This window comes from Pavona decussata, unplaced genomic scaffold, assembly GCF_977016875.1.
Source record: "Pavona decussata unplaced genomic scaffold, jaPavDecu1.1 SCAFFOLD_170, whole genome shotgun sequence".
NCBI classification, from domain to species: Eukaryota; Metazoa; Cnidaria; class Anthozoa; order Scleractinia; family Agariciidae; genus Pavona; species Pavona decussata.
In genome coordinates this window covers 127,501-155,499 of record NW_028145581.1, presented here as the reverse complement: position 1 = coordinate 155,499, position 27,999 = coordinate 127,501, and the positions used below count along the sequence as shown (strand labels likewise).

Sequence of the window (27,999 nt, the reverse complement as noted above, 5' to 3'; positions counted from 1 at the left end):
TCACTAGAAGAGTACCTAGAAGAGCACTGATTTGTTTCTAACATTTCTTAAGTACGTTTAATAACATTTCCACTTGCATTCACAGCAACACCAATGCAGAAGTACTGGAAGCACAAGTGACCAGGCTTTTGTGTTCATGGAGAAGCCTGTCAGGGACGGCAGCATAGGAGGATTCGTATACCAACCCACTCTTGTTAACGTAACGATGTGCATTGGAGTAACCCGTGACTGCAGTGAAAACGTATCTCTTATAGAGACACATAATATTAGTTCAGAAATATCTTGTAGATTTATAAGGCAGAGACGTTAGTTATCTTCAGAATTGGTTCGTGAAGGCCCAGGGAAGCTATTGAACAGTTTATAATTATGGAACATTCTTAGTTAATGAGTCATATTTTCCCACATATTACAAAAATTATAATTTCGCAATCCCCTTAGGTGCTAATTTAGTTGAATTGTTAGTGAGAGGTCATGCCCTTTACAAGTTGCCTTTGGAATGGGCTCTTATGCTAGAAAAGGTTCATGCTAGCCTTGTAGATGACGGATTAAGGAGGGTCTCTTTCAACCCCACAACAGTTAGGTAATACCGGCCTTGTGTTTTTATGTTCCTGTTTCTTTTCAAATAAGTCAAGTTTGATATGACGTTCTTTTATTATATTATTTTTTTGGTCTATTTTAGATGATGACGCATCACTTTCAATTAAGAAAACTTTTGCTGACCAATCGCTTTTCAAATATAAACAGTTAGAAACTTGTATCCATGAAAGGCTAACTAGATATTTGTTTGAGAAAAAAGTGATGTTATGTTTTGTCTGGTGAATAAATGATAGAGGTATTTTGTCTCAGTCAGTGACACAGGAGTCCAACTTTCGACCACCCTATTACTAGTTCAGATGCTCTACGGCTGAGGTATACAGACTCGTGGCAGCCAGGCCAATAAACGACTGTAGACGAAGTAATGTTTAAAAGACGAGCAGGAGTGTTTTGTCGGGTCAAAACCACGAGGTACGTCCGAGTGGTTTTAGACCCGATAAAACACGAGCTGCGAGTTTTTTGAACGGCTTTAAAAACATTCCTGGAAAAGCGTGTGTCAATAGAGTTGATAACAATTATGCTTTTTGAACGTTGGAAATTAACAGACGAGAAAAACATCGCATACTAACCGGGGCTCAATTGTTCAAAAGGCGATTAGCGCTAATCATCCGTGCATGTTTAAAAGTTAAGAGACATCTTTCATTTTGCTAACTGTTAAAAATGTTTTTAAAAGCTAATTCAAGGGGCTAGGGAAAAGTATAAGTCAAAACTAAGGGACAAAATTCCTTTGGAAACATCCTTACTCATTAATAATTAAACTTGATTAGCTTAATCGCGCTTTGAACAACTGGACCCGGATGAATAACTAACTCCTGCAAAACGTTTCAAGTTCTTCAAGTCGCTAATAAAATAAAGAAAACAATTTGCTAGTTTTACTGTATACGGCAGTCAAACGGAGCTATTAATTATTAATTTTCACGAAAACTGAACACTGTTGGGCACTGAAAATGCTCAAGACATCTTGTTAAGTGCCAATATCCCAGCAAAGCTTACGGGAAAATACCTCTGTGACCGAAATTTGAATATTGTTGACATAGACAGCATAGATACATGTATCCTAAGCGCTTTCCGATCCGAAGTGTTGATTTAGTGTAAAGGTATTGCTTGGTATGCTTATACTAAAAATACTATTTTTGTGAAGCTAATGTAAGGGTGCATTTTCGACTTAAATTTTAGAATACATTTGTTATTTCCTTTCGGTAGTTTTGATAGACATTTTCCCGATTATTTCACATTTTCCTTTTGCTCAAAGATTAGAGTTAACAGTTGTGCTGTGGACAGGTTTGCTACTTCATTTAACATTGGCTTGGACCTCGTCGAAGATTGAAATCAAGGCAAAACACTCAAGGATTTTATCAGCTTGATTGGTCTCCCTTTCTATCTATTTTCTTAGAATAGTTGTGTTGTTCTTTCTGATAAGTGTATTTTGGCAAAACCAGTTTTTATCTCTGGTTGGGACCATGTGGCTTTGGTTGAATTACGGTCGTAAACATGTTTACAGCACACTATATAGTAAGGCGTGATTTGAGTGATACTCGTAGAATAGAGTAGAATTGTTGTAGAGTTGACGTAGGGAAGATCCTGTTCCTTAAAGAATAAAGAAGAGCAACAAAGATTCCTGGTGCCTTTCTGCTGTTCCAAGCAAGTGTTGTACACTAATTCTCAAATAATACTGTACTTAGCTTAGTCCACCTTTTAATTGAGTGGTTGTAAAGCTAGTTCTGAGGAGTGAGGTAAGCATCTCTAAAGGGGCCCTGCAGATGAACCCCTTATGGGGTAGGCAGGGTCTCCATATATGCACATTCATTTGGCTGCCCTGTTGTTAAAAATGCATATTGTTCAAGATCTTGTAGTAGTCCAGAATCTTTGAGCATACTGGCTGTTGCAACAATACTTCCAGCGGTATATCTTTAGCGCTTAGTACCAGTCCCCTCGCGGACTATTTAAATATTTCGTTTTGCGCCAAAGTTTGTTGTTAGCCGTTGGTCTTCATGTTAATTTAGTTTCGCGACGCTTGTCCTATGTTGTTAGTTTTATATCCAGACTGTCAGAAATCACTGGTTATGATTACGTGTAATTACAGTTAAGGAACTGTCATGGAAGTTTAATTAAAGTTACCGGTGCGTTCACTACAGTTTCTGACAAGGATTACGCTACTGGATCGTCTATTCGTCTGTATTTTGGTCAAATTATGTCAATAGATCCTCCGTTGGACCAGCAAGCGAGCGATGAATTCGATCATGTTGAAAGGATTCGACAACCAAGTTCACGCCTCGACGTCGAAGGTGTCACTCGCGAAAAAATGCTTTCCCTCAAGAAGAGTCGAGCGGGTCACTTGGGATATCTGAACAGGTTGTACAAAGACGTCGAATTACTGATGCAAAATTCCGAAAATTATCGCGAAGTTCTTGTGATAAGGAAAGACGTTGAAGCCGCGTTCGGTAGATGTTTACAGGCATACGAAGAATATTATCAACTCGCGATCGAGCCCGAAACGAAATCAGTGGCGCTGGATGATTATTACAGCATAATGATTAACAGAAAGGAGTTTGATGAACGTGTGGAAGAATGCCTTCGGAAAGTTGAAACGCCATCGTCCACTCATGAACAGAATTTGAACACCTCTGCTCGTCACGTCTCACCTTCACAGGTTGAATCAGGGACCTCGAAGTCAAAGAGTTCAAAGTCGAGTTCGCGTGCAAGTGATAAATCGAAAAAGGCTAAAGCTGACTTACTTCGCCGAGAAGTGGAACTAAAGAGCCTCATGAAGCGCCAGGAAATGGAACGAGAAATGGAGCGGCAAATTGCTGAAATGAAATCTCAGGAAGATGAACTCAAACGTCGCATCGCGTTATTAAAAGCAGAAGAAGAAATAGAGAAAGCCAAGGCGACTGATGGAGTTTACGCAGGCACCGAATACCCTAAGTCTGAGAGGAAACCAGTCTACAAAGAAGAAGTGGGTGGAAAACCCTTAGCCAGACCACCTCTTCCCCGTGAGGACCCAAATCAAGTAAGGAGAAATTATTCGAGATCGGAGCTCAACCCAAGCGCGGAGCCGTGGCACCCGGGACCTCCCCGGACCGCTACCAGTGGTGCAGATCTCCTTGGATCGCAACAGCTGCAACAGGTTTTGGGGCAACAACACGAAGCCTTACAGATGATGGCTCATTCCCTCCAACAAGCACTTGAAATGCCAAAAAGAGAGCTCCTAACCTATGATGGCAATCCACTGAGCTACTGGCTGTTCGTTAACAACTTTGAAGTCAACATCGCAAAAAGGGTTCGAGATGCCGAATCAAGACTCACCTACCTTATCCAGCTCTGCACTGGAAAGGCCAGAGAGGCCATCAAGAATTGTGCTATAATATCTCCACCAGAACAAGGTTACGAGAAGGCTAAAGAGATCCTCTACCATAGGTTTGGCCAGAAACATGTCATTGCGCATGCGCACATCGCGAAGATAGTGGACGGTCCTCACTTAAGAGCTACGGATGTCGTTGGTTTGTCTGATCTATCCGTTGAGATGCAGAACTGCGCACTGACCCTCGTCCAAATGGGTTACGAAGCGGATATAAACAGCTCCGACAAACTCGTGAAGATAATGAGACGCCTCCCTGTTCACTTGCAGTCTAAGTGGGCTGACACCGCAGGCCAGCTGACCTTGCGAGGAGTTGAGCCGACTTTCTCGCATTTGGCGAAGTTCGTGGAGGAAAGAGCTATGTTGGCCAACACAATGTATGGAGAATTTGTGGGTTCATCTCCAGAGAAAGAGCGGCGTGTTAAGCAGCAATCAAAGGAGAAAACCGCTGACCACCGAAGCAAAGGGAAGAGCTTTGCAACGCAAATTGGAACCAGAGATGGATCTCATCCAAACGTTACTTCTCCCGTTTCCAGTTGTCCTCTGTGTTCTGGTCAACACTGGCTTGCGAAGTGTGAACGTATGAAAGCGATGACCCCAGGAGAGAGGAAAAGTTTCGTCAGACAGGCAGGGCTGTGTGATAATTGTTTTGGAAGAAGTCATATAGCCATAAATTGTGGAAGCAAGATGAAATGCCAAGTGAATGGCTGTGGCTGGAAACATCACACCATGTTGCATCTTCAGAGGAAGAACAATGATGGTAACACCCCTCCTAACAAAGCAGCAGCCACCCCTGATGCGAATAGTGTCAGTATCGATATCGTCAGCGGGGCCGGAGAGTCTGGTCGTTGCAGCGCCACAGAGTCTGGGAAGAAGAATGTTTGCTTAAGGATTGTTCCAGTCGTTGTGAAGGGACAGGGCCAGAAGGGTGAAATTGTGACAAACGCCTTGCTCGACCCAGGATCAGACGTGTCGTTATGTGATGTTGGCCTGTTGGAGAAACTTGGCGTGTCTGGTCTTCCAAAGGAATTCACGCTAACAACCGTTAACGGGGCATCTGATTGTCAAAATGGACTCGAGGTCTCTCTGGTGGCGAGGGGAATTAACCTGCATGAAGAAATCACGCTAAGTAGGATCTGGGCTGTAGACCCTTTACGTCTGCCTCGAGGGGGTGCTCCCATGAAGGAAGATACTGATAAGTGGTCTCATCTCAAGGGGATACATTTTCCCAGAATTCAGTCTGACGAAGTGTCGTTACTCATCGGCTGTGACGTTCCTGAAGCTCACTGGGTGTGCGACCAGAGGCGCGGTAGGCGTGGTCAACCTTATGCTGTATGCACCCCTCGCGGATGGACTCTCATGGGACCTTTGAATTCATGCACAAACAATTGTTTCAGTGTGAACTTTGTTCGCCATGATGATGCAATGCTTCACCAGCAAATGGAGAGAATGTTTAGGAATGACTTTAACGAGCCTATTGTAGCCTCAAAGACTGCGATGTCCGTAGAAGACCGTAGAGCCTTGGCGCAAATGGAACCTTCCGTGAAGATCGTGAATGGTCACTATCAACTGGGGTTACCGTGGAGAAAGAAGTCTGTACGCCTTCCAAACAGTCGAGAATTTGCCATGAAGAGACTGAACAACCTAAAGAAACGCTTTCAGCGCGATCCACACCTGTTTGAGAAGTACAAGGAAACAATTGACTGTTACGTCTCAAGTGGTTATGCAAGGCAAGTACCCCATGAAGAACTAGAAGTTAATAAAGATACACCAGTCTGGTACCTGCCCCATCATCCAGTTTTCCATCCACAAAATCCAGGAAAGGTTAGAGTTGTCTTTGATTGCGCAGCCAAGTTCAAGGGCACATCGCTGAACGACCAGCTGTTGCAGGGACCAGACTTGACGAATGGACTTGTTGGTGTCCTCATACGCTTCCGTCAAGAACCGGTTGCAGTGGTGGCCGATATAGAAGGCATGTTCCACCAAGTTCGTGTGGCCCCTGAAGACTGTCATGCGTTGAGATTCCTTTGGTGGCCCAATGGTCATTTGACAGAAGAGCCGGTCGATCACCAAATGCTTGTACACTTGTTCGGTGCCACGTCATCGCCTAGTTGCGCAAGTTTTAGCCTGAAGAGGACGGCTTTGGATAATCAAGGCGAGTTCGATTCCGAAACTATCGAGACCGTCAGTCGGAACCTTTATGTGGATGACTGCTTAAAGTCCGTGGCTACCACAGAGGAAGCAGTACGACTGTCCAGCCAGTTGCGAGAATTGCTGTCTAGAGGAGGTTTCCCCCTGACCAAGTGGATAAGTAACGACAGGAACATAATCGCTTCGGTACCAATGACGGAGAGAGCACCCTCAGTTGTCAACCTTGACTTGGATGATCTTCCTACAGAACGGACATTGGGTGTCCAGTGGGACATGGAGACAGACAGCTTCAGTTTCCGAATTTTGGACCAGGAAAAGGCCCCAACCCGCAGAGGAATATTGTCGGTTGTTAGCTCGATGTATGACCCCCTGGGGTTCGTGGCGCCAGTAATCCTTCATGCAAAGAGCCTACTTCAGAGCTTGTGTAACCAGAAATATGGATGGGATGAAGAAATATCGGAAGAGGATTACGTGACTTGGCGAGGATGGCTACGAGAACTAAACAGTTTAAGAACATTATCAGTACCTAGATGTTTCAAGCCTTCAGGATTTAGCGCAGTTGCCAGAGTTGAGCTACACCATTTCTCCGACGCATCAGAATCTGGTTACGGTGCTGTGTCGTATCTACGAATTGTTGATGACGAAGGCGTCGCTCACTGTCCCTTTGTCCTTGGTAAATCCCGCGTAGCGCCCATTAAAGTGATGTCTATACCACGTCTTGAGTTAACAGCTGCTGTGGTTGCGGTGAAGCTAAACTGCCTTATTCGAAACGAGCTTGAGTACCCCATAGATGACACCATCTTCTGGACAGATTCCACCGTGGTTCTACAGTACATTCGTAACGAGTCAAGAAGATTTCAAACGTTTGTCGCTAACAGAGTCGCCATGATCCACGAGGAGTCTACCCCCAAACAGTGGAGACACGTCAACACTGAGTCTAACCCTGCAGATGTGGCCTCTAGAGGAGCGAAAGGTTCAGAGCTGGACAAAGTGGATCTCTGGCTTCATGGTCCAATGTTCCTACGAAAGGATGAAGCTTCTTGGCCCGAACAACCCTTGCACTTGCCGGATTTGTCTGGAGACGACAACGACATAAAGAAACCGACAGGTCATGCGAATTTAATTGCCAGCGGAAAGGGGATAGAGTTGCTGTTTTCCCACTATTCGTCTTGGGACAGTCTACGTAAGGCGATTGCCTGGATGGCAAGATTTAAGAAGTATATGTTGAGTCGAAAGCCTGAAGCTCAACATCATGTCCCCAGAGGGCCTCTGACTGTACCGGAAGTTATTGACGCCGAGAAAGACATTGTCAAAGTCGTTCAGAATGAAGCCTTCCAGAAAAAAATAGATGCGCTTAACGAAACAGCACCAGAAAGCAGGAAGAAGTGCTTACCACGTACAAGCCCAGTACGCGATCTAAACCCTTATGTGTTGGATGGAATATTAAGAGTAGGAGGACGCCTCGAGAATGCTTCAGTCTCCTTTGAAGTTAAACACCCTATTATTCTGCCAAGCAAACACCACGTGACCAACCTGATAATTCAGAACTGTCATCGCCAACAGGGACATTCCGGTCCTGCTCATGTCCTGGCTGCTATTAGACAGAAATTTTGGATACTGCGAGGGCTTTCTGCGGTACGTAAAGTATTGGCAAGATGCATCGATTGTCGCAAACGGAATGCTCGTCCTGGTGAACAGATTATGGCCCCTCTCCCAGCTGCGAGAGTTGCTCCTTTCGACCCACCGTTCACACACGTGGGAGTGGACTACTTTGGTCCTCTGTTTGTGAAGCAAGGACGAAGTGAGGTGAAACGCTATGGTTGCTTGTTCACATGTCTTACCGTGAGGGCGGTGCACATTGAAGTCGCGCACTCTTTAGAGGCAGACTCTTTTATCTGCGCATATCAGCGTTTTGTCGGTCGTCGGGGCGGGCCTCGAGCAATGCACAGCGATAATGGAACCAACTTCACCGGCGCGGAACGAGAGCTGAGAGAGGCATTCGAGCGCCTTGATCAGAAGCATGTGTGTAACCGACTTAGGAAGGACGACGTCCAGTGGTTTTTTAACCCGCCAGAAGCCAGTCACCAAGGAGGAATTTGGGAGCGCATGATAAGGTCCGTACGGAAGATCCTCGCCGCCCTGCTAAAAGAGCAGCGGATCAACGACGAAACACTGTCAACCCTTTTGTGCGAGGTGGAGAAGATCCTCAATGATCGACCGTTGACTCCCCTTAGTGACCACCCGGACGATCCAGAACCGTTGACGCCCAATAAGCTGTTGCTCCTCAAGTCTAACAGCTGCCTACCTCTAGATGTCTTCACAGACCAAGACAAGTACAGCAAGCGTTGGCGCCAAGCACAGTGTCTGGCTAATGCATTCTTGAAAAGGTGGATGAAGGATTACTTGCCCGTGCTTCAGAGAAGACAGAAATGGTACTTCCCTCGCCGTAATTTCGCTATTGGCGATTTAGTCCTGGTCATTGATGAGAAAGCACCACGAGGGCGCTGGCCGATGGGTCTTGTCGAGGAGGTCTTCCCAGACAGCAATGGCCATGTCCGTAGCGCGAAAGTGAAGACGGCATCATCCGTGTGTAAACGAGACATCAGAAAGTTGTGTCTGCTTGAAGGAGTTCAATTTTCAGAGACTTGATTTCAAGTGTTACCTGTGGAGAACTTTGAGCTTATGAACTGATGAACTGCGTAATATGAACTGTGTATTATAGGTAGTTTGTTGCTTTAAGTTAGAATTAGCCCGGGTTGCTAATTCGGGGCCGGGATGTTGCAACAATACTTCCAGCGGTATATCTTTATCGCTTAGTACCAGTCCCCTCGCGGACTATTTAAATATTTCGTTTTCGCGCCAAAGTTTGTTGTTAGCCGTTGGTCTTCATGTTAATTTAGTTTCGCGACGCTTGTCCTATGTTGTTAGTTTTATATCCAGACTGTCAGAAATCACTGGTTATGATTACGTGTAATTACAGTTAAGGAACTGTCATAGAAGTTTAATTAAAGTTACCGGTGCGTTCGCTACACTGGCATCATGCCTCTTTCCCTTTAGAATAAAAAGAGAATATCTTATTATAAACCTACAGAAAGATATTTGTTGTTTAGATGGAGTTTAAGTCAATCTGTTTCACGCGACCTATTTTCTAATAATATACAGGCTTTGGTTATGAATAATGTTTTTGGTTTTGGCATTATAAGGGGTCAATATACCATGTGAAAGCATGACCTTTATAAATAATAATAATCTTTATTGAGGAAATCAATTTCACTAATGAGTGATTTACAAAAGAGTCCTCAAAAATTAAAAAAGAACAAAAAAAAGTAAATACTAATATATGAATATATAAAAATTAAACTAAAGACTATTTACATTTCTTAACACTCTTTTAAAACAAGCTAATGAAGGGCTTTGTCTGATTGAAAGGTCTAATTTATTCCAATCGTTTGAGGCAAAATTTGTCGAGGTCCAAATTGCAATGCCCCCAGTTCCTACCAGATGCACTCTTACGGATATTATTTTTATATCTAGTATTAAAATCATGTTTATCCTTATTGAATTCAATATTAAAGCGATGAGAAAATAAGTTATTCAAACATTTATAGATAAATGTTGCACTATGCTCGGCCCTACATCTTGCGAGAGTTTTCCATTTCAGTTTATTCAAGGCCTCACTAGCAGATGATTCAATAGGCAAATCTAATATTATTTTTGCAGCTTTATTATGTAAAGATTGAAGTTGCAACATTAGAGTGGAATTACCCCTATCTCCCCATACGATATAACACTTATATAGGGTACAGGTGGATGAGAGAACATTCCATTTCCCTTGCATGATTTTTTATTACTATTATTTTAACTACTTCACACTTCTTGTTGCATCGAAATTATTTAGATCCGCTTGTTTTTATTCAGTCTTCAAAATGAGAGGCTGGTCTTAAGAATCTATTTTAGAGTAAAATGGAGCAGGATCTGTTTACAAGATTGCACTGTAGGCTGGCTTCTTAAGAACTGGAGGGAAGTCAATGAGAGAGAAGAAGGTAAGCCTGCAGGCTGGATTCCAACAAAAGAAACACACAATTTTCACTTACCTACTGGTCCATATAGGTTACCAATCAGTCCAATCGGTAGGGCGAGTGACTGGAATTTTAAAGCGTGCACTCGCTTATGCCCATTATACATGATACGCTGGTGTTCACCTGGTCGAGCTATAGGTCGGACAGTTCCGTACACAAATCCAAAACAGTTCTCCAATGCAGTCCCCTTTCCGTGGATAGTTTCTGCGTATACTTCTAAAGCACGAGGGCTCAGCAGTGTGTGATTCCATTGTGTTATAAGATGACTGTGAGTATTGTTAATGTAATCGAGAACATGATTTGTAGCCATACTAAAAACGGGAACTAGACGTCCAAAACGGTAAATGAGGTCTCCATATCCACAGGGATATGCAAATCGCTTCAGGAGCATAAAAAAGGCCTTCCATATCATTTAGAACGCTCCTCTGAGAAAGTTGAGATGAGCGTGGAATCCTAAGAGCTTGAGTCAGTGTTGGAAGATCCCTTTTCCTTACTCTAAATTCGGCTTTGCATTCGTCGTCGTTCATGTTATCCAAGTGAAAGCGATCGTACGAAAAATAAGCAAATTCCGGGTTTCGTGAAGAACACAACTCGTACAAGATTCTAAAATCCTCATCAGTAATAAGATTAGCATCGTAGTATCTGACGAAACTCTTTAAAACTGGCCATAACAGAACAGATACAAAAGTGTATCAGGAATTGAGAATGGACGCGTCCTGTCAAAACAGCATCCGTGCTTAACGAATTAAAATTTGGCAGGAGCGCGACGACGTCAGACCCAGGCATTCGCGGATCTGACCACGGCGTCTCTCGTGCTTAAGCTCCCTATTACGACCGCGGGTCCGTGGCAGGAGAAATCTGCGCTATTTTTAGTTTTATTCATACTGACTTATCTCCAATGAGACTATCTGCAAATTCGGTAGAGTTAAAATCGTGGATCGAAGATATATCAATTTGATGTTTTGTTATTTTCTTAATTTCATACGGATATTTTTACAAATATAAACACGGTTAGAATTCTCTCAAGCGAACCATTTCAAACCATGACCAAATGAAAGAGTTTTTCACTTAGCCGGACGAGTTGAAACGTGGTTAATAGTGACTTCGTGTTTTTCAAGTGTGATTCTCGTTAAGAAAGATTTAACGACATATGTTCACATTTTTCGGCAATTATTATTTGTATTTTATATTTTCTTTCCATAGTTCCAGTTTATACATGTACGTGGTAAAAGGAAATGAGTGATCCGTGGTTTTACAGTACAGAAGTGCGAGGGTCTCGCTTTTCCCTTGCGATGCCATTGTTTTGTTTATGGATAGCACGCTGATATTTGATTCCCAGTAGAATATTTCCTTTTTAACGGTCAGTTCATGCATGGGCATAGGAAGAAGACAATGAAATGGAGGAAAAACAGCATGAATATTTACACTGCAAAGCCGATTGTTAATTTTAAGACAAGGTTGTCAGGGAATAAAAAAGGACCTTTGACAAGATTGTCTTAAAGCTTTGAATAAAATAACAAACACACCCCAGTCATTCACCTTGAATATTTGAATATTTATTCCCTTTATAAAAGCCCCAACTAACTTCAACTCACTGCTGTCACCGGTACACCTGTAACCCAATCAGAATCAAGCATTTGATTTTCAATGCATGTAATTGCAATGACCACTCAGATAATGTATTTTTAAAAGCTTGGTTTCTTTTTTTTTTAACCGGGGGAGTTTAAAAAAGCCAGTTTCTTTACAATTAAAAGAAACCGCACATCAGTATAAATTCTGTCACAACTTCACTTCAGTTGCATTTTAACAGAAACATAAGATGCAACGTTGGCTAGCTAGCTAGAGAGCACTAATTTTTGAAGCAAATGACATTGGTGTTGAAATTGTAGCTGAACAAGCCACTAGAAAGAAGCAAAACAGCGTTTAATTGACATTGGAAATGTTTTCACATTTCTTTTAAGTTACATTGGTAACGCAAGATCCAAATAAAGAAGGTAAGTTCTGACACATTTTCTTCGTAAATGACCTTGTCTTTCAGTTTATTGACTTGGAATTTTAGTCCGGCAGTGTTACAGTTTAAACGAAAGAACGTTTGGCGAGCCCGCGCATTTATTTTAATTTAAATTCGTGTATATGACTCCTTGCAGTCGCGGAATTATAATATAAGTGTCTTCCTTTGCTATTTTGATTTTAAATGGAATATCGCTTTAGGTTACGGCTAGCTAGGGGAATCTTCATAACCAGATGGCGCATGGAAGGGTTTTACAGTTTTAGTTTCAAGATGGCATACTTCCTTGAATCATGATGAGATTCGCCTCGATTTCTCTCGCTCGTTGAAAGATAAACTTGACTAACACATTTTACATGACTTGTCATTTCAGTAATTTCAGGTTGCCTTTATTTTCCCATCGGCTTTTCTCTAGAAGAATATATTTACATGGAGAATATTGTTTCTTTTATGCAAGAGCGATTTTATAATTAATCTAATAGCCACAGTATAAACTGTAAGACAGCTCAAATAGCAAGACCGACAAATATCAGAAATTTTAATCTTAAACTTCTCATTGACACAAAGTCGATTCAAGCCATCGGGGAACCTTGTTAGAAATGTCCATTAAGCCCTAGTGCAAACAACAGACTGGTTTGATGATAGCGGGAGGAACAAATTGAAAACTTAGGAGACGTTGAGACTTAGTTCATTGTTCAATGAAATCATGTCGTGCCAGAGTTCATAACAACGGAAAATAATTAATATACCGAAAAGCGATCGCTACGAAAAGCACTGCCCACTAGCTTTCATTTGAATGATCGCGTTGCAGGATTTTGTGGACAGATTATTGAAAACTTGTTGAAGCCATTACTCATAACGGAACAACTGAGGTTTGACTATTGAGCGACAAGGTTAGAAATCCGGGTCTCTTACGCTAAGTTCCTGAGCAATTGAATTCCAAGCTTGAGGCCGCTAAGTATCAGGAAATTTCGTCGCGGCACTACAGTTATTTATTTATTTATTTATTACTTTTTTAATACGAACGCCTAATTTTGGGGACGATATTGAGCGTTTTAAAATTTGAACTAGGGAAGTTCTTAAGATGTTGTGAGATACCTGCTATAGTATTTCAATAAATATATGCGGACGTGACCAAGAAACCAATTATTTGGGTTAATTGGACAATCAGAGTATAGACTGTTATGTTATCCGTATTTATGCTGTTCATTTTAAAAACGTTTGGTCAAAATAAAAATGTTCTTAAGGGACTATCAGCCTGTGTAATGTTCTTAGTATGTTCTTAAATTTTAGTAAGCTCAGCCTCAACGTTCTTATAATAATGGTTTTTATAAAAGAAAGTGTACTTTTAAACACTGATCACTGAATGCCCTAAACCTATTGGGACGAACCGACGCGGAGAAAATACATGGGCATTTCAATTATTATGAACGTTGTCGGATTTTCAACCCTTGGACCTACGCGACAAAACCGAAAGGTCGTATGGATTGCTGACAATCCTTTGTAATTGGGAAGAAATTTCACAGTTTTTGGTTGCATAGGATAAGGGAAAAGACCATAAACATTTCCCTCTGTGATGCATTTACTGTAGTGGTTAGCCATAGTCGAGTTTGGTAAATTCGTTAATAAATTATTCATAACTAATTCGGGGTATTTTCGCATATTGGTATGCGGTCCTTGATTGAAATTAACATCTGTTTAAGAACGTCATCATGGGTTACCAAGACTCTATTCAACACCCTATAGGAGAAGATTGAAAACTCAAGCAAGAAATTTCCAGAGTTAAATAAAATTTACAAAGACGCAGTCTTTAAATTTACGATTTTGCGTTGGAAGACACATTTTATCCTCGATTCAAGAACTTTAAACCGCGCCAGTTTTTTCTCACCCAGATGATAAACAGAATGGGCTCCCGCTGAAACACTGCACTAATGCATCCTGGTCCGTTTCTTGCATTTCGATCCATAGTTCACGGTTGAAAAATTATTAATGACAACTGATTAACTCATTTAAGGTTTATCACTGGTCCCTGAAAACTTGCAGAGATATGATTTTCCTTCAGTGTAAAGGAAGATAACAAGCCTAATTTGAAATTTCAATACGGCTTGTTTTAACAAACTACCAGGTTTTGCGACACGGCTCAGAAACATTGGTATAACGTAAACAAAGGTCTGTACGGGCCCAGGAAAAAAGACTAGCCTGAAGACGATTAAGTTATCAAGGAACAAAGGGGCTAGTTATAAAACGGACGCTGTCATATTCAATCATGAACAACACATTATTTAATGGTAGCATTCCAGATCATTACAATGATGACATGTTCAACAAAACAATGAAACAGTCCAATGCCACCAACAAACATATTCCATTTTTGTGTGACATCAATCTCCCTCTTGTGTTTTTGGGCGTCCTTGCTTGTCTCATCATTACCGCCAATTCACTGGGAATTGTTTTGGTTTACAGAAACAAGCAATTGCGAACAACTACCAACTTATATCTAGCATGTCTGGCCTTGTCTTATCTAATATCATGACTGATTGCAGTTCCTTTCATATTTGCCTGCAATCTCATGCCATTTGCAGACAATATTGCTGCTTGCATTGCCATGGATCTTGCATCTCGGTTTATCGCCTTTTCCACGATACTGCAATTGGTGATTGTCACTTTTGAGCGTTATGTGATGATAATCCACCCGTACGTTCTAAGTAGAATTTTCTATCTGTTTCTATGACGAGACTGTTGCGATCCATGTTCCACAGATTGTTAATACGATTGTCCTCTTTATTAGGTTTGTCACCTCTCTTATCAATCCTCTGTTGTACACGTTGTTTAAAGAGGATTTTAAAAGCATTTTAAAATCGTACTTTTACAAAAATACACCTAGCTTTTTGGACAAAATTCCCTTGAGTAGCCAATGGCCAGCTTCTTTGTGTAAGTAAGTAAGTAAATAAATAAGTTTATGAACGTGACTAAACACTTAGCTAACCAGCTACTTTACAGGAATAGTCACAAAATAAAAATAAAATAGTAATAAAATAGTAATAATAGTGTTTACATGTAGCAGATGTGTTACACCTCACGGCTGAGCAATACACAAGTTTACTGATTACAAGGGCGTAAACTGAAGTAATATTCGCGAGACTAATTTACTAAATATGGCAGTCATTAGATGTCAAGTGGGAATCCACGATGTCTCCCAAGTCCTTCACTGATGTAACGGGCTTGATGGTTTTACCCAGAAAATTCAGCTTCAAGTTTGTCATCCTTTGAAGCAATTGACGGGTGTATCGCTTAAAAAACCTGCTGTAAAGTTGAACTTAAGCCAACAACGCAGTCATGTTATCGATTAAGACCCGTGCATGGGATATCCTGTGTTGCAGACTTCTCATATCAGTTGTCTCTCACGAAATTAACACGTCACGCCCGTGTAAATGTTACAAATATGTTACACGTGTGCTTCACGTCCCATTCACTCCTTGCTGAAGCATGTAACTTGTTTGCTTTAAATTCACCAGGTATGCATGCAACTATCACTTGTAAAACAAATCCCTGATCCCTACGTAAGCACTAATTTAGCCTTCTAATGATACTTAGCTTAAGAAAACCGGATGGCGAATCGACGGCTGTTAAACAAAATCAATCCGCGCGGAGTTTTAATGTTGTTGCTCTAGTTAAATAGTTTTCTTTTCCGGTTTATGCCTGGTATTGGCGGCATAAGGGCGCATTCTTCGAGACTCGTGATTTCGGAATAGGCCAAATACACGGAATGTACGGTGTTCATGTTCTTTTAAGACCTATTCTGGTTTTCAAAATTAACAGAATAGTATGCTGAAAACAGATAGCAGAATGAACGGAATTTTGAGTTGGGGGAGGGGGGGTGGGCAATTACCTAACATGTCGAGGGTCGAGACTGATATGTCGAGACCCTGTCGAGAAGCGACAGTAACTTGTCAAGAGTAATAATTCATTGATTTTATGGATTTTTGTCTGTTAGTCCAAGAAAGGAGCCATTGGTCATTAAATCAGAAAAAAGGGAGAAATACATCTGCTGGAATTTTTCATTAATCAACCCTTCACGTGATTGCGTGTGTGCAGCTCTTTTGTTTTTGTTGTTTGTTTGTTTGTTTGTTTTTTTTGCTGAATGAACCGTCTTGGAAACAGTGCAAAATATATTATATTACCAGTGCGATGATCTTACGTTTACTAAAATCCACGTACACGTTCATCAGAATACATACGATCAAATTTCTAATGCAGGGTTTTCATTTGAGGCCGGAGGCCGGACGTTTCGTCCGGTCGTTTGCCATCCCAAGTTCGGTACTTTTTTTTTTACTACTGTATTACACATTTTTCTTACTAAGGCATCTCATGAACATCATAAAGCCAATGAAAATTCTGTTGTTGCCATTCTCCCTCCCCCTCCCCCTACCAACTGACCATTTTCATTCTCCAGTAATTTACTTTTTACAGAGAATCTAGTGAGCGCCAGCATTGCCCAGGAAACTGTTTCCTTGGTTCCAGAAACGCTGGAAATGGCGTTTCTGACTATTCTATTTTAAAAATTTCCTGGGGGAGCATGCCCCCCAGACCCCCCTAGGTGCTTGCGCCTTCGCCGCTCGCGAGGCGCCTTACAGCGCCAAGAAAACATTCACGTCCGTTGCTTTGAAAAGTATGTCCGCTACTCTACAAGACAGTTGAAAAACCTGCTAATGGATCGGAATGCCGGACCTAAAGTCTTGATGACGGCATATTCCACATCTGTAACTACTGTTTCGGTATTTTGTTAAATTTCGATGCGGTATTGCGGGTTTTTTTACGTTTTGCTGGGCAGCCGAGTTGCGGTTCTCAGACCCCCTCCCCCCAGGGGGAGGGGGAGCGTAAGGGTTTGCGTTGATGCTATTTTCCGAAAATTTTTATTTTAACCTGCGGTACTGCGGTTTTTTAACACTAAGCGGTATGCGTTTTTTTTTTTTTTTATAAATTTTAGGCCGCAATAATCGGTGAAAAAAGTGTTTGCGGACCTCTGCAGTGTTTCGTTTTCACTCGGATCCTCTTGCTCCCGGTTGTTTTGCTTACGTTTTACAAGCCGGTACAACAAGTACAGCGCATCAGATTGCACAATTAGGGACCATTATTGTGCAAGCAAGCCATACGGTTATTTCAGTCTTTACTAGTTAATATTTGATAGGTTTAACCATTTTATCCAATGATATGTCGGCTTGGTAATTGTCGAGAGTCGAGGACCGTCGAGAGTAGAGAATAAGGGATGGACCATTTTATTTTTGAGAGAAGGGGGGGGGGGGGGGGGGGGCTGGCAAATTACCAAAAAAAATTCCTGCACAGCAAAAGAGAGAAAAAAAATCATGCACAGTTGGCCAAGAGAAGAAAAACTCGAGCAAGCCTTTCTACTCGTACGATCCTGTTAGACCAAATGAAAAATTAAACTGTAATTTTTATCCTAATTTAATTTCAACAGACAAAACAGCTGTGTAATTATTTGTGTAATAATTCACCTCTGTGTTTCATGTCATAAATATCATAAATACGTCATTTCCATCTATCTCTTGTATTAAAACATAAATTTGAACCTTTTTACTCATCTGGTATAATACAAAATTCATGAAATAAATGTGATGGTATTTATATTTATTCAGCCTGGTGAATGAATGAGAATGATGTATTATTCTAGAAAGTGACACAGGCATACTCGGAAAAAGGAAATCTAAGACATTCCGATTACTAGTTCGGATGCTCTACCACTGAGCTACAGGAGGCTCGTGGGAGCTAAGGCCATTAAACTAGGTCCATGGGACAACTATCCTGCATACTGCTAGGATTTCAATGCCGAACGAGTGGTATATGAAATAAAGGCCATGGTATATTTTTCAGCCTAGTGAATAAATGAGGATGATGTATTATTCTAGATAGAGACACAGCTATACTGTCCATACTCGGAAAAAAGAAATCTGAGTGCTCTATCAGGAGCACTCTTATTTCCTTTTTTAAAATTAAAATGGTCCATCTCTAAATTGTCGAGAGTCGAGACTGATATGTCGAGACCCTGTCGAGAGTCTAGAGTAACTTTTGGTCGACCATAAGTGTTATTTCGATTTTAATCTACAACCGGCTTTAAATGTCTTCAGCGCGAAAGAGACGTGACGAAGATCTGAATTAGCTCCCAGCTATCCATTATCATTCTCTAAGAAAAATGATCACCATAGCTTGCAAATACAGCCGCCTCTCATCGCGCCCAGTCCCCGAGGGGCGTTTCGCGAGAGGGTGTGTATGTTCCAAAATAATAATCTAGAAATATATCTTAAATTAATCAGAAAAACTAACGCAGAGAGATTTCCACGTTTCGATGACATCCTGTCATCATTATCAAGAAAATGAAGAAAATTTACATAAGTAAGTAGACAAAACTGAACTCGGCTGACAGGATGTCATCGAAACGTCGAAATCTCTCTGCGTTAGTTTTTCTGATTAACTTAATAACAAAAGTCAATCTTATAGGTAGAAATATATCTGACGTAAAATGATTATGGTTAAGTACTCCCGTCTATCATATGCCCGCGAATGAATAAAAACCACAAATCATTATTACCTAGCCGCAGGTGCTCTTTTCATACACGGCAACGATTCATTAGATATATAAACACATCCCGACCGTACTTTGAAGCTCTTCTTTAGCATAGTCAGTTGGGAAAGATCAACCGTTCCTGCCATGTGTTTATTGAACTGCACTGAAAACCAAACAAGCCTTAACTCAATCCAAGTCAAGAATTGTGAGCTGTACCCTGAAAGCACATCTGTAAAATGTATCAAGGCATTGGTTTATTCCCTAATCATGATAATATCGCTCTGTGGAAACTTAGCTGTAATCGCCATCGTCTTGAAAAATATACGAATGTGGACTACGACGAATTTTCTTATTGCTAACATGGCCGCCTCTGATCTTCTGATATCTGTTTTTGCTGTTCCACGAGAATTCGTTTTTATTTTTACTGGCCCTCGAAGGTGGCTGCTAGACGGACTAACGGGTTTGATCCTGTGTAAGTTGGTCTACTTCTTTCAAGACATTTCTACCGCGGTGTCCATTCAAAGCCTTGTGGTTATTGCCATCGACAGATATCGAGGAGTGGTTTTCCCGTTTCGCCCACCACTTATAACAACAAGGGTTTTGAAAGTGCTAATTCCCATTATCTGGATCGTTGCTATGTGTATACACGGTCCGTATTTCTATACTGCGCGACTTACTATGCAAGACAACAAGGCGTACTGCACGTTTACCTGGGCACCGAAGTTTGACCCACAGCGGACACAAGAGCGTTACTTCATATTTATTTCAGTCTTTTTAATTTTACTTACCACTTTCTGTAGTTCTTACTTTATATGCACTTATTTTAATGGAGCTGAAAAAACGAAAGCTTGGGGAAAGCAGAACGCTGAGGCGACAAAGACAGAGAGAAGACGCCGCGATAGTGAAAAAGATTTTAATCATTGTCTTTCTTTTCGCTTTGTGCATTACTCCACTAACTGTATCAGCATTTGTTTATTATTTTGCATGGAGCTGGCATCTACCATGTGGAATGGGCAAATTGCTTTTAGCTTCTAGATTAATTTTGTATTCGAATGCGTCCCTGAACCCATGCGTTTATATCAGTTTAAGTGAAAGGTATCGCCAAGGATTGAAAGATTTGATTAACTGCTTATGGTCGAGGAGGTTTCATACTAATGGTATAGAACTGAAAGTGCCTACGCGGACAGCAAGATCGACTTCGAGGCAACTTACCCAGCAAACTTCGTGAGGGTTTGAAAATTGTAAAGACAAAAGCTTTAAATTATTGCCCTTTTTAGAATGTTGGTACATGTTATAGTGGTAATCTACTTTCAGGTATTTACAAGGAAGTGAAGTGTTGCCCTAACTAATAGTTTTGTTCCGTGTCTATGTATGTGTGTTTATGTTCTATTACGCATATTATATAATCCCTCCATTGAAAACCAATAATATAAGATCCTTTTTTTTTCTTCATCCTTAGGTCTTAGTATTAGTCTTTCTATTTTTGGCCCTTTCTCTGTTATTTTAATACCTTTATTCTCCTAATGTATATTGTGGAGATGACTGGAGAAGAATAAAGATACACAAGGTAGACAATTGATAAATTTTGTTCGCTATATGATATCTTTTGCTTGTGCCGTTCTATTAGAAACCGAGAGCAATTTATCACCTAACTCACCATTGAAATAATTAAGGTAATGGGAATTAAACCTTAAAATAGTTTCTTTATAAATAAAAAGTCTAAAGTTATCTCTGTTAGGAACAGGTGATGCAAAAAAAGGAAAAAATCCGACTGCTTAACGAAGGAAGTTTTTGAAACAGGCCGGAGTTTAACTTAATCAGAGATTATATTGACGATGTAAATAAGACAAAACCATAGATTCTATTATCTTCATGACAGTAATCAGTTGGGAAAAAGACAAATGTGAAATGAGCCGACAAATTGCCGATGAGGTTTATTATTATCCGTGAAATATGTAATTGTGCAGACGACTGTTCAAAACCAGCCACTTGACGCGATAAAAAATGTGATCTTAAGTAAAGTTCCAGGCAAAAAGCAATGGGTGTGATGCACGAACTGCCGATGTAGATCAAGGCGATAATCATATAGTCAAATAAAAATACAAACAGTTGATTGGCTTATTGAGCTGACAGCGCGATATCCATCAATGCTACAAAGGTAATTTACGCCTTTTTGAAAAAGGCTGTCTGCTTATAAAAACTACCTGCTTTTAAAATTTTTTTCATTAGCCTAGGAAATGGAGAAGTATTATTTCTGATTGTTTTCTTGGCTAGCTAGAGCGCCTTGTGCCTTCAATGAGAAAGCAGGAAATTTCCATTCAATGTGACTGCGACAAGCAAAGAGGTGATAAGATTTTTATTCAGATAAGTGTACGTGGCACTCGCGTGTCACTCAGTTTGTCTCACCTCGTCTGCTCGTGTGTGCGTGCAACTACTGCACAACATGGATAAAAGGTGAGCTTGTTGATATTGTAGGTTTTGGTCTTTGTTGACTCGAGTGAAACTAAGGGTGCGTTCGATTGATCCTATTCCGGAATAGGAATAAATACAACGATGAAAAGAAATCCCATATAAGAGGTTTTAGGAGTTACTGGAGTACAAGACGGCTATCAAATTCACATGAGTTAGCGATGGTGTTTGAGAAATTTAACGGCTATTCCGCTTATTCTTATTCCGGAATAAGGTCAATCGAACGCAACCTAAGGCTTTGTGGCTATTCTCTAGAAATTCTAGTTTCTAGAAATTTATACTTGTAATACATTTAGGGTAGCTCGTAGCTCGGCCCCATCAGCAGTAATGTTTTCGAATTATTGGGAAAAAAAAAAACCAGTTAAATCATTTTTTTTTTTTGTTATTCTTGTTAATATGTTGTAATTCGTCTAAAAGACGCAATGACATTTATTAACAAACCAATATAAACCATGATTGAAAAAATATACTTTGCTATTGAAACTTGTCAATCGTACATCATATTGAATTGCAGCAATCCATACAGCTGTACATGAGAAAAAACATATGGCCTTGTGGTCGACCATAATTGTTATTTCGATTTTTATCTACAACCGGCTTTAATTGTCATAATTCATTGATTTTATGGATTTTTGTGTGTTAGTCCAAGAAAGGAGCCATTGGTCATTAAATCAGAACAACGGAGAAATACATTTGATGGAATTTTTCAATAATCAATCCTTCACGTGATTGCGTGTGTGCGGCTTTTTGTTTTTGTTTTTTTTTTTTTTTCTGAATGAACAGTCTTAGAAACAGTGCAGTATATATTATATTACCAGTGCGATGATTGATTAACATCGACGTACATGTTTATGAGAATACATAAGGTCACATTTCTAATGGATCGGAATGCCGGACCTAAAGTCTTGATGACGGCATATTCCACATTTGTAACTACGGTTTCGGTATTTTGGTAAATTTCAATGCAGTGTTGCGGTTTACGTTTTAACTGATACCAACCGACCTTTGTAAACTGAGATTTCGTGTATGTGCCTATTTAACATTACAGCCGAATTGATCTATTCAGTTGAGGTTCCTGAGGACAAGTGGACGAACTAAAACTAAAACACATCTCTGCAGTAAGTAAATCTAGATAGCTAAAGAATCAAGGCTTACAATTTGGGTTGGTTATATTGGGAGTTATGATCTGTTGGTGTTTCGCAGGACCTATTAAGGTTTTGCTAGGTGAAAAAATATTTGCTTTCTCAAATTAAAGGCACGTCTTAGACTAAGAATTCGTAAAGAAAACTTCTTGCTAAAAGCTTTCTTAAAAATTTAGGAGGTGCTTACAGTTAGCACAATAATTAGAGCATGAGAGGTCTATATACGAATAGGATTTATCTTGTACAGTTATATCTTTCTGATTCTCAAGACTCAACATGCATTTCTGTCAAGATATAACAGAAAGAGGAAAATTTAGAACCTTCCAGGAGTATATATATAGTCAAATAAAAATACAAACGGTTGATTGGCTTATTGAGCTGACAGCGCGATATCCATCAATGCTACAGGAGTATACTCAAGTGTTTACCTATCAATAAGGAAACAATCTGCCTATCACTTACGCTCAAATAATGGAATTCTCGGCTAGACTTCCCTCGTGGGAAAAATGTTGCGATCATTTAGTGAAAGGTCTTTGGCCGCCACGGCTCCCGCACTGTGGAATTTAATGCTTTACCTCTTGCGATACTGAAATCTAGATCACCGCAGCATTTTAAATCCTTGCTGAAAACATATCTTTTTAAATTAGTTTTTATGCCTTAACACCAGAGAAGCGACTATCAGCTGTCATTTACATGGAAATATATACCTTTTTAGTAAGCAAACGTCAGGATTTTTAAGTTATCGGTTTTTAGATGTATTTAGAAGAAAACGGTATCCGTGACAATAATTCGTGATACGTAACTGTGGATAATCTGTCGGAATCATTTTTTAGCGGAGCTCTCGCGCGCGCCGCAGGCGCGCAGCGGAGCCCCATAGCTAAGAGAATTTGGTAACCCGTGAACGCGAGAAATTTTGGCTTGGTTATGACGTCACTGTCCGTCCGGCGTACGTCCGTACGTCCTTCCGCCCCTCTATGTAAGCCATTGTGAAATGCCACAGTCAACCTGTGTGGCAACCCGCGTTTTTCTTGTTTTCCGGCGGGAACTTGCATCGCCAACTGCGTTTTAGAAAAAGAAAAGTAAAACATAATTTTAAAGGCGACAAAATACAAAGTCAATTTATGTGACCTACAGCGGGAGAAACAGCAAGACGTCTAGCGGTGGAGGAAACAAATTGACTGGCACGTCATCAGAATCTTGAAGTGAAACCATTTTACTCCGATCCGGCGCTACGAAACGTTGGACTTTTCCTCTAAAAGTGAAACGTTTCGTCCACTTGACGTTGTAAAACTATCGACAAAAATCAACAATGGAAGGAATGGCTATTCTCAGAAGAGGCAAGTACATGTATATTCGATATTCATGTGATTTTGTAGACAAAACTTTGCTCGTTTGCGGCTGTTTTGCAATAAATTGATTTCTTGCTGTGTTGACACGCAGTTAATACTGCTAACTTCAGAGTTGTCCTTTTAGCTCATTTTTTTTTTCGGTTCATGTTCATTATTTCGATCCCTTGGCCTTTTATTTTCTAATCTGGTCCAATTTTGCTTTCCAACAGCGGGAAAAAGAGCAAGGCGAATAGCGGCGAAAAAGGACTGTTCTAGAGGCGGCACATTATAAACAGCGGATCTGATCCTCGAAGAAACGTTGGATTTTTCCTCTTGAAGTGAAACTTTTTGCTCATTTAACGTTGTAAAACGAACGAAAAAATCAGCAATGGAATAAAAGGACTGGTTGTTTCCAAAGAGGCGAGTATATTTAAGCTTAAGTCTTATATGTGATTTTGTTGACAAAACTTTGCTGTCGACTTTTGCTGTCGACTTCTGTTATTTTTTTGCAGTGTTCACACTGCAAAAATTGTTTAACTTAAGCTACTGCTAACTTCAGAAAAGTCTCTTGAGCTCATTTTTCGGTCCATGTTCGTTATTTCCCCTGGAGTTTTATTTTCTAATCTCATTCCTTTTTGCTTCATGTAAGAAATTTTGATTCTCAGGTAAAATAGTCAGTGAAACAAACGTCTCGTAACACTTTTTTATCGTTAGCTAGCATAAACTGCTGACAATTTTTTCTCTCATATATTTCTAATTTTTGCAGTTATTTCTGACAATCTTCACAGAGAACAAACACAAATATGTTAAAGGATAGGATATGTCTTTTCAAAGAACGTTAAAAGCGAATGTAAAATTAGTCATTAGTGTGACCTCATTTTCATCATAACATCAAAAGTACGCAAAATTTGTTCGCTTGTTTGTGCAAATTTTTGAAGATCGTCGTTTAGTTTATCTCTGTTCTGATTGTTATGAATTATCACAGTTTTTTTTCCATTTATTACTCCAGGATACATTATATTTTAAGTCTGTTTCATGGTTATAGTGTAGCCTTTTTCTCTGAGGTTTATGGTTGATCAACAAAATTTGCCTAAGACAGTGACAGCTCGCCTCAATCATCTTTAAAACTAAAAAGAATAATAACAACAAAATATTACTTTGAGCGTGAAGAAAACTATCAAAACTCGATGAATAGCCAATCCCGTCCTGAATATTTTCCTGTACAGTGTACATAATGTTTTGATATTTTTTTGTACCTCCCACTCACATCCATGTAGCTTTAAGAATGTCAGTTCTGCTGAAATGGGTTTGTGGGTTTCAAGAGGACACCTCACTTTTATTGTATAGCAGATAGTATTTTTATTTGCATGAGGCCGAGTAGAATTAAGGTTTAATTTTCAAGCGGCAGGGGTATTTTACAAAACACCGAATGTTAAATCTAGAGAAGTCCTTTAATGCAATGGCTGCCATAACAACAAATTAAAGCTAGCCGTCTGTATAATCAGTGTTAGCCCTAAACAGAAAAGAAATGTGCTTAGACCTTCATAACTTTGTTCGTTGCTTAATAGGTGTCTCGCGTCCAAGCGATGTAGAGCATCCGGTTTAAACTGTGGATACCTAACCCCCAAATCAAATTAATTAAAGCTTATAGAGCCGGCTTATTAAACTATACCAAGAATTTTGAAATAAAATGAATTGTCGAGTTTTTAGCGCTGTTTTCTTGGATTATTTTTTTTTTACTTGAAGGGGGCACTTGCTAAAACTCAAATGGAATTTGTTTGTTTACCTTCAATTTTGGACAGTAGCTAGTTTAACATATAAGGAACAAAGACGTGTCGCAAATTTTTTTCTTTTGAAATATTTTTTCTCCGAGTGATTTTTATATGATCACTTCACATTTCTTTAATCGTATTTCGAAAATGTCCTGTAACTTTTCACTGCAATCTAATATCACAGAACGCAGATATGTTTTTTTTTTTTGCGCTGAGGAGCAAATTAAATTAGCGAAAAACAAAATTCACTTGACTTGTAGCCTTTAAAAGGTTAGAGGTGGTAAAAAATTCGACAATTCATCTAATTTCAAAATTCTTGGTATAGTTTGACAGCCAGCTCTATAACCTTTAATTTGATATAGGGGTTTACATATCTACAGTTTAAACTGGACATGCTACATCGCTTGGACGCGAAAGACCCCTAAAGGTATATGGTAACCTTACTGCTAAACTGTTATAGGTGGCATAAAATGTGACATTCGGCGTTCTGCATTCTGCAAAATACCCCTTCCAGTTAACAACTAACAATATTCTAAGCACTTTTCTATACTATTTAGGGTTAAGCGATTTACCAATAATTATTGATTGCAGTGTGTCCACTTCTAGTGCTGCACTTTTTATTTGCCGGCAATGGTATTCACACCCACTATCATCATTCTCACTCAGCATCCCCTCAGTTTCACTGCACCATGTTTCACCCACAACAACAGTGTCGTCTCCACCTCTTTTTATCATTATCATCAGATGTGGGTTTGTTAGTTTGTAAAAGACGCCGGCCTGGGACTTTCATTGTCGCTAATGTCTGTCCCCTTTGCTTCTTGTAGATGACTAGTTATTAGCACAATCTTTTAATTTTTTCAATTTTTTTCTTGTATGGAAGGGAGTTTTTTTTCAAGAGAGTGTTTAGTTAAAAAAAAAAAAAAGAGATTTTAACTCTCCAGATAGTAGTAACTCTTTCCAATTGTTATCCTCATTCTCTGTTTCATCGCTTCTCAATGGTTGCTTGACTTTGCAAATCTTTGGAAAAATGGAGATGTTTTGAATGGTCTAGGTACATTTTCACTAGCTCCTCAGAAACCACAAACTAAGGTAAGAGAAAAGTCTGCAATTTCTGTCGCTGTGTTCAGCTTTCCTTCATTGAAGGAATTAGGCATAAAGTCATCAACAGTACTGGTCACGCTGTTCCATCTAAAGAAGTAGCCGGAGATTCAAAGACATTTTAATCTGTACTTTAACTTCTCCTTATCCAGAAAAGGGCATGGAATTCTGCCCATCATGGAGCCAGCCAACCATTTTCACATGAAGCACACTGTTGCTCTTTCTTAACCTCGCAGGTGTCTTTGACAAATTCCATGTATAACTCTAGCCACAAATTTTTGCAAAATAATAATTATAGCCAGGTACATGATTTTTTGAACTTTCAGATGCCTTAAAGTAATCATGATTAGCTGGGTCCTGTTGAAAAAAAAAAAAAAAAAAAAACCTGCCTCCTCCTCCCTCTCTGTTACAAATTCCCTTATGTAATCTGACAACAGGTGCATCGTGAATGTGCAACACTATGTCATGAGAAACCCTCCATGCATTTCTTTTTATTCTTTATCTTCGTAATTTCATAGTGAGCTAGTCACGGTCGTCTTCTAAATTTCTTGGTCTGATTTGTCATGAAATCTTTGAAAATATTCCATTTTATAGAACCGCCATCGGTAATGGCATCTCAGCCACCTGCACGATTATTCCTTTCCAGCCAGCTTCCCCTCAGTCACTGCTTTTGTGTGCTCGATGAATCCTGATGTGGTAATCAGACTTGCAAATTCTGGACAATTCAGCATCTCGTAAACCTGACCTCATCAAACAATAGCATTATCCAAAACGTGAACTTAGGGAAAAATTTAAAAATCATCATAGGCCCCCATCTGCTTAAATTATGAACCCTCACTTAGGAGTGTTTTAAGATTTGCCACTGCCTGGGCACAAAAGCCATGCACAGAGGGTGTAACCTTTACTGGAACGTTTAGATCTGAGAAGGACTGTACTACTGTTAGACCTTGTGTTTTAGCTGTAGCAAAAAATAAATTGATGTAAGCTTTTTATTTACCATCACAGATCATGACAGATGTGATGAAAACACAGTTTGGCTCATGAATCACTTTGTTAATGGATGTTCCTGTTGAGGCAGTTCATAAACTTGTAAATCATCCATTCTTGTGTGAAAGTTTTTGTGCACTTTTCCCATCAAGGGATAGATCTAGTTGTGTATTAAATTGTTTACCTTTTGATAAATGTTGATGTGATGGCAGGAACCAAATTGAATGGGCACTCGCTGAGCATATAAAATTTTTCTTCAGCAGTACAGATTTTAATTAGTTGGCCAGGCAGGGCTATTGCTCTATCATGTTGTGTACAACAGAGATTGGCCACTGGATGTCTGGGCCTACAATAGGCCATTTTCATGATGGCGTCATTTTACTACAACTACCAGAATTCATTTCGTTTTCCTTATCAAATGCAAATTTTGTAA

The 27,999-nt window shown here is 39.9% G+C and overlaps 1 protein-coding gene and 1 pseudogene across 2 annotated transcripts in view; both read left to right on the top strand.

The window, feature by feature from the left end:
• The window catches only part of LOC146463971 (uncharacterized), a 59,339-nt gene that overhangs the window by 10,111 nt on the left and 21,229 nt on the right, over positions 1 to 27,999 (top strand). The window contains exon 4 of one of the 2 annotated variants that reach the window (XM_085083758.1): positions 86 to 2,209. The exons of the other annotated variant lie outside the window; for it this stretch is intronic. Coding sequence (XP_084939884.1) covers positions 86 to 310 — 225 coding nt within the window. The 3' untranslated portion in view covers positions 311 to 2,209. Of the gene's footprint in view, positions 1 to 85; positions 2,210 to 27,999 lie in introns of those variants that run through there. 2 annotated transcript variants of the gene reach the window in all.
• On the top strand, positions 18,915 to 20,401 carry LOC146463973 (substance-P receptor-like; annotated as a pseudogene).